We start from the raw sequence: 8,513 nt of genomic DNA, 5'->3' as shown, positions 1-8,513 counted from the left end.
CAGCACGCAATCAAAACTTGTTTTAATATTCAAATTCTTTGTTAGTTATTTTTGCTTCTACAGATCAAAATCGTGCATAGATTGGAAACGAAACACTTGGTGCAGAAATTTATAAATCTTTTCACTTCTTACACATATATATAAATATACATATTCATATACACAAATATATATATGCATATATATATATATGCATATATATATGCATATATATATGCATATTTATATGCATATACATACATATATATATATATATATATATATATATATATATATATATATATATATATATATATATATATATATATATATATATATATATACACACTAGTGCAGCTAGTGGGAAGTTAGTGGTGGTCCGTCGCGGGCGGCCCACACTCTAGCTACGCAAGTGTATATATATATGTGTGTGTCTCTGTGCGTGTCTGTCTGTGTGTGTGTGTGTGCGTGTGTGTGTGTGTGTGTGTATGTGTGTGGGAGTATATATGTATATTAAGTATATTAAACGATTTAAAGAATCATAAATTACCATCTATAATAATTATACTATTTAACATAATGATTATGATAATTAATGATATTTTTGCAAGTAATACTAAAATGATTTTAGTAATAATAATAATAATAATAATAATATTAATTGGGGGTATAAACCCAAACATAAGTGAATTACCTCTGAATAAATAATGTGCTCCATACAGTAAAATGTAAACAAAACTGTTACAATTTATTGTAATATGAATGAACATTTCATAAGCCACGATTCAGTTGTAATACCAGTAGATGTGATTATTAGACCAGAATTCAATTTGATTTAAAAAGTAACGCTACAACTTTCAACTGAATACCAATGCAGGAAGATTGTTTGTATTAGTTCACTTTGAAAACGTTATGAGATGGACGCTTGATGAAATTGCAGCGACTAGAGTGCAGAATTGCATACGTTGCAACGTGTAGTTGCTGCATTTGGAACGTATGCTGATCATTGTTGTATATGCTGTAGAAAACCTTTTTTGATAAAATGTTTTGCATGTCTAGAAATTTACACTCACCTCTTCGTTTTCAATTATATATATATATATATATATATATATATATATATATATATATATATATATATATATATATACATATACATATACACACAGGGTTGGCCAAAACTCACCTGACAATAAATCAAGACCATTTAATTCCAAGATTTATTTATGTTTAACAAATGAATGAATTTAATAAAAGCATCTAACTATGAAACAACAGGAAAATAGTTCAAATAGAAGTCCTTCTTGAGCGGTACATTTTTCTATTCGAGTCAATACAGAATTATAGATAGTATCTACGGAATTTTGATTTACTGACTTTTGGCCAACCCTGTATACATACACACGCACACACACACACACGCACACACGCGCGCGCGCGCACACACACACATACATATATATATATATATTTAAACAGAAGACGAAGACAGGTCATGTAGACAACAAACAGATGAATTAGTTTAACGCTCGGGAAGTGAAAAAGTCTTTAACGTTTCGAGTCTACGCTCTTCTACAGAAAGAAACAAGGAGTGAAAATAAAGAATGTGTAGTGGCTAACCTCTCCTGCCCATGGATTACAATGGACTCCTCTGTAGATAGATAGATAGACACACACACACACAGATATACACACATATAAGCGAACTGTGGATTAGTTAATATATGCGACAAACATATATCATATATATATATGGGGGGGGGTATCTATACATATCTACATACATATATACATACATATATATATATATATATATATATATATATATATATATATATATATATATATATATATATATATATATATATATATCAGAGAGGTTTTAGGCATTTAGACATATGACGAATATAGCAGAGCTTGTAATAGGAAGGGCTAATAATAATTGGTTCGATACATATTTAGCCGTAAGATGGAATGTTTGTTCCTGTAACATTGCCCTACCTCATAAACACAGTGCACTGGGGTAAAATAAAATTTTACCAAAAACAAAACAATACATTTAGCTCTGTGACAATGGTATTTCTATAAAACAAACTGGTGACATGATGGAATAAAAAAGATAAGCATAATTGCCAAATGGGAATGACATTATAGAAATTGTTTTGGCTTGCTAATCGGTGTTAAAGAGAGATTACCTCCGGAGAACAATAGCTATGAAGTAAAGAAATTGAGAGATAAGCATTTAGTATATGAATTAGAGTTATATTAGAGTTTCATATCTGGTATGTAATAAAAATTTCCATACAAATATGAGCATCATATGTGTGTGTGTGTGTGTGTGTGTGTGTGTGTGTGTGCTTGTTTGTTGTGTGTGTTTGTGCGTGCGTATTATATACGTGTGTGTGTGTGAGGTCGACTTTGCATTTCATCCTTTCAGGGTCGATAAATTAAGTACTAGTTGTATACTGGGGTCAATCTAATCGACTGGCCCCCTCCCCCAAATGCTTAGCGGCATTTCTTCCATTTTTGCGTTCTAAATTCTAATGCTGCCATGGTCGACTTTCCTTTTCATCTTTTCGAGGTCGATAAAATAAGTACCAGATGGACACAGGAATTGTTCTAATCCACTTAGCTGCCCTTGTGCCAAAATTTTAAACCAATACATATTTAAGGAAATGTGTGTATATATATATATATATATATATATATATATATATATATATATATATATATATATATATATATATATATATATATATATATATATATATATATATATATATATATATATATATATATATATATATATATATATATTTACATATCCAGATTCGTGCACACAGACACACAAACACATACGTGTTCATGTACGCATACTTAATGCCTATATGCATGTATAATTATCGATATATGTTGATATAAGTATACATATTTCATGCAGACATGATGTAAATCTGCGCACACGATGTACATCTGCGTCCTTAGGTATATGAAGCCAAAGTAGAGAAATTCAAAGATGTGTTTTCGGTCAGAATATCCAAATTTTCATTGATTCAACTTGACCACGAGAGCATTTTGGTGAAACGGTGATGTCAAAATATTTACGTGACCAGAATTGACCAATAGAGGTGATACTATTGTCTCTCATATAGATTTCTAGATTTTCAAACTGTTGTAACATATATATACAAACGTATATGTATATATAGATAAGTATAATCATTTGAATATATATATATTTATATATGTGTGTATGTGTGTGTGCGTTAACTACATTGGGTATATACTCTTCGTTCGCCTTCGTTATTGTTGAATAGATCGAGGTATTTGTTAATTAGAGATTGGCATATGAAACAGTTTTCTGAAAGCATAACATAATGTCGGTATTAAATATTGTCTCATACGAGAGAGTTAATTGAGCAGAAATAATTTAATGGTGTGCCCTCTAGAAAATCTTCCTATCTACAACATGTAACAGCTAACACGCCGGGCGAAATGCTTAGCAGTATTTCGTCTGTCTTACGTTTTGAGTTCAAATTCCACCGAGGTCGACTTTGCATTTCATCCTTTCAGGGTCGATAAATTAAGTACTAGTTGTATACTGGGGTCGATCTAATCGACTGGCCCCCTCCCCCCAAATTTCGGGCCTTGTGCCGAGAGTAGAAAAGAATATATGTGCCGGATCCCTGCACTCTGAGTTCATATCCTTTCGAAGTCAACTGTGCCTTTCATCCGTGCAAAGGTAGACATCGTATTATTGGTTCGATTGCGGAGTTTCTTCTCCCCTGTGTGTAAATCAATTCATGAATCTATGTCTTTGTATCTGTCTCACACGCAATTTCACTGCGCCGTGAAAGGATTCTCGAAGACAATTCACCGTGTACATTGTCTCTAATGTTTTGCAAGTGGTTAGGAGAGAAAAATCGTCTCCTAGAATAAGAAAATGAAAATATTTCACTCGATCCATTCAAGAACGGTTTGACGTGCAATAAAGCACAAACTGTAATTATAATAGAAAACTGTATACAAAAAGAGAAGCATAATAAATGGAAAATTCGATATCGGGAAATTCGAATATATAACGCTGAGGTACGAACATTTAATAGCCAAATACAATTACAGAAAGAATGACTCTCCCCAGACACAACAGAATTACAGAGACATTCTGTCTTTTTATGTTTCGTTTAGATCTAGCCTCAATGGAAAATAAATTAATGTTGAATCCTACCCAATGTAGAAGTATACGAATATATTGTGGCTGTGGAGAAGGAAATAGTTCAGTCGAACGAACTAAATCGATACGATTGATTGATACTAATATTATCGACCTCAAGAACGATTAGTGACAGAGTAGACCTTGACGGGATTCGAACTCACAACTTTGAGTAAGAAATACGGAACAAACAAATACATTGAGTTTGACAGTCTACTGTCTTTCCAATATGAAACACGACTGAAAGAATTAGAAAAAAATCGATATTAATAAAGCGTCATTTCTCACACTAACGATTATTATCATTATTTTTTCTTCTCGAGTATTATATAGAAATTGTATCGTAATTTATTTACTTTATTTCTTCATTTATTTATTCTTTTTTCACAATAGAACAGTATTCTTCACTGCGACATTGTTGTCTACAGTTTGGAGTTGAAATTGTAGAGAATGCTAGTCAGACACTCAACGATCGACTTGTCTCCTATAAAGTAGACCAGCTGTCATAGTCATTGATGAATCCCATTGAAAGGGCAGGTCAGTAGGCTGATCGATAATCAAATAGAAATAGTAGTGACTGTCTCCAAGTTATTGGCAAATCGTATATTTATTGCTAAACTAGTGTGGCTGAAAGAATCTCCATACAGGCATACGCTTATACACACAACGTAAGTACGTGATATATACTTACGTATATGAGCGCGTGTGAGTTTATATATATATATATATATATATATATATATATACGCTCACACAAATATATTTCTATATTTACACAGCCACGAATAGGCGGCGGATTTGCAGAGTGGTTTCAGAGTTTCAAGGATTGTTGACGACCACATAGCGAACAATTTTTATTCTAGGTTAGCGCTGTACTTATTTTATCGATATCTAGCTGTCGAATCACAAGACACTTTCATATAAAAAGACACATCACCAAGATTCAATGATTCCCTCACCCACCCACACCCATTTGTGTGTTTAAGTATAGGTTTTATGTGTATTGTTTGAAATGAAATTTTTCCCATGACAAGAATTCCGCGTCTATGTCCGACCATCACAAAAAGACAACGATATCAGTGTCCGTAAAACTATCCGAATTAAATAAAGCTGGTTGTGATCTTAGTGCAATGTGTGGCACATTGGGCAAGTATCAACTAGTACAGCCCCAGGTCGATCAATGCCTTGTAAGAATTTGTTTCAGGGAAAGTGTGTGCAAGCCAGTCGTACGCATGCATCTCTAAATCTGATTTCAGGGAATTTGGAACTGACCTGGAGTGTTTACAATTATTTGTCTACAGCGAGCAATTGACTCTGTGAAGATATACAATGAAGGACTTTCTTACGGGTTCGAATGTGCTCCAAACATATTTGAAATGGTTACAAGTTTGTATTTATACACATAACAACTTTAACACGAAATAACTTCGAAAATAGAAACTTGTCTCAATAACGCTACGGGTAAAATATGTTCTATATGACACATTCTACCAGGATCCGAAGTTTCAAAATGTTTAGTTAAAGAAAATTAATTAATCGAGTTGCCCATCAAAAGGAAAGGATCCCTTCTATCATTATATCTAAAAGATCAGATATAAACAATAGTCATTCTGTGTTTTATGTTAATACAGTAAATTTGTTTCCAGTAATCGTTATAGGTTAGGTTCGTTATCGATAAGTTCACAGAATCGGTCCACTCCTCAGTTGAGAAGAATTGAAAGACATAAAAAATTGAAATATATATATACACACACACACACACACACACACACACACACACACACACACATATATATATGTATATATATATATATAGGCATGTATTTATATATGTATATATATGTAAATGTATTTGTATATATAAATATATATATATGCATGTGTATATATATATATATATATATATATATATATATATATATATATATATATATATATATATATATTTATATGCATGTATATGTATATGTACACAAGGATTGGACAAAATAATGGAAACACCTAGCATCATAACATCATAATTTTGAAAACTCTATAAAACCATCAAAAGTTTGTTTATTTTTATGTTTTTTGGTTTATTATTAGTGTTGCTTAATATGTCTTGCTAAAATTGCTGTTTCTTTTCAGATATCATCAGAAAAAGGTAATTAAAATAACAGATCTATCGGACTTTCAAAGAGGTCAAATTGTTGGTGCTCCTATGGTAGGCGCTAGCGTAACGGAAACAGCCGAAATATTTGGTCTATCAAGAAGTTCCTTCTCGAAAGTAATGATAGTCTTTGAGAAAGAGGGAAAAAACCTCCTCGTTGAAACAAAACTCCGGAAGAAAACCAAAACATTCAGATAGGGACCGTCGGACTCTTACGCAAATTGTTACAAAGTATCACAAAAGTACAGCTCCCAAAATTACTGCAGAGCTTAATGACCACCTCGAGAACCCAGTATTCACAAATACTATTCGCCGGGAGCTGCACAAAGCCAGATTTCACGGGAGGACTGCAATCAGAAAACCACTACTTTCAAAAACAAACGTTGCAAAGCGTATAGAGTGAAGTAAAACCTACAGAATTGGTCCCTAGAGCTGTGGAAGAATGTTATTTTCTCGGACGTGTCATCCTTTCCCTTATCTCCGACCATCGGCCGAGTATACGTGTAGAGACAGCCAAAGAAAGCATTTGACCCAGACTGTCTTCTTTTAACTGTTAAACATGAAGGAGGAACTGTGGTGATCCAGGAGGGGGGGTCTATATCTTGGAAATCCACCGACCTAATGGTTTCCCTTCATGGCTGAATTAATAATCAAGACTATTTAAGCATTTTATCTGGTCAATTTCATCCTATGCTTGCAGAACTGTTTCCGGTGCGAAACGCATTCTTTCAGGGCGATAATGCACCAATTCACACAGCTAAAGTTGCTACTGAATGGAACGAGGAACATTCTAGTGAAGTTGACCATTTTATCTGGCCACCACAGTCCCCCAGATCTCAATATTATTGAACATTTATGGTGCATTTTAGAAAAACAAGTAAGGAGTCAATATCCTCGACCATCATCACTACAACATCTGGAGACTGTTTTAGCTGAAGAATGGACAAAACTTCCTTTGGAACAATTCAAACTTTGTACGAGTCCATACCTCGTAGAATTCAAGTTGTACTTACTGTCAAGGGCGGTACTACCCCATATTAAAACTAATTTGTTGAAATTTTAAGGTGTTTCCATTATTTTTTGCCCAACCCCTGTATCTACATATATAAACACTCACGTGTGTGTGCATGTGTGTGGTTGTGTGTGTTCGTTTGTATCTACATATATAAACACACACTTGTGTGTGTATGTGTGTGGTTGTGTGTGTTCGTTTGAGACTTCGTTAAGTCTTTACCTTCGCAGACTTCAAGCCGACTACTAACAACATAATAGAGCCAAAGTTATTGCTGGTATTTGTAAATATTTGAATGAGTTAAGTATGTCCATATATTTATATGCATATATGAATAAATTTTCACTCAAGTACGCGTTGGCATGTCACTTTAGTAAACAGGTATACATATGATTCATTATACTTTATGAACTTGTGTGAATACAATATGCACATGCAATTGTGTGCCTTCTTTTATTGTAGAAAACAAAGATGGAGGTTGCCTGGAATGTTTCCAAATTTTCACTGTTATAATAATCAATAGTATTTGGTGCATGCATGTTATTCTACTTTGTTCTTTCTGGTATAACCCCAGTATTTTATGCTAATCTGTTGCTGCCTGCCTCAATGCACTTATTCGAATAGGTACAAATGAAAATCCATATTCTGGATACAAGGACAGTACGTTTCTCATTCGTTCATGTATGCATGTATTTGTATATATATGCTTGTAATTATACACGTAATGTTTGTGTGTCCGCATAACATGTGGGTATGTACGTTAGTATGTATTTTTGCCAGGTATATTTGTGTATGTTTGCACACACACACATATACATATATATATGCATGCATGCATGCATGTATGTATGTATGTATGTATGTATGTTTGTTTCTATATAATGTATACATGCATAAATACACGGAAGAGATAGTGCGAAGTTTCCGGCCAGGAGTTTCTCTCAAAAGACATTCGATAAACTAAACAAATAGTAGAAGACATTTGCTTAATCTGGTATCGAACTCAAAACAGTAAGATACAAAGCAATCATCTTAATCACACGGATAAACCAGTGTGAAGACTTTTCAATGCGTTTTCTTTTAAGGCGGGTTTTACCCACTCATACACACCACATCACACATAAACACATATCTGTCTGTGTTTGTGTCTTGATATATAC

General features: G+C 33.4%; 1 protein-coding gene across 2 annotated transcripts in view; it reads left to right on the top strand.

Annotated features, from left to right (window-relative positions):
* The window catches only part of LOC106875319 (uncharacterized), a 606,879-nt gene extending 599,475 nt beyond the window's left edge, over window positions 1-7,404 (top strand). For both annotated transcript variants that reach the window (XM_089357636.1, XM_089357629.1), the window contains one exon: window positions 6,320-7,404. In XM_089357636.1, coding sequence (XP_089213762.1) covers window positions 6,320-6,343 — 24 coding nt within the window. In that variant the 3' untranslated portion in view covers window positions 6,344-7,404. The remainder of the gene's footprint in view (window positions 1-6,319) is intronic.
* Window positions 7,405-8,513: the final 1,109 nt, after the last annotated feature.

The sequence above is a fragment of the Octopus bimaculoides genome, chromosome 9, assembly GCF_046866305.1.
Source record: "Octopus bimaculoides isolate indiv1 chromosome 9, ASM4686630v1, whole genome shotgun sequence".
Lineage (NCBI taxonomy): Eukaryota > Metazoa > Mollusca > Cephalopoda > Octopoda > Octopodidae > Octopus > Octopus bimaculoides.
The sequence above is the reverse complement of the archived record's forward strand: the minus strand, read 5'-3'. Positions and strand labels throughout refer to the sequence as shown.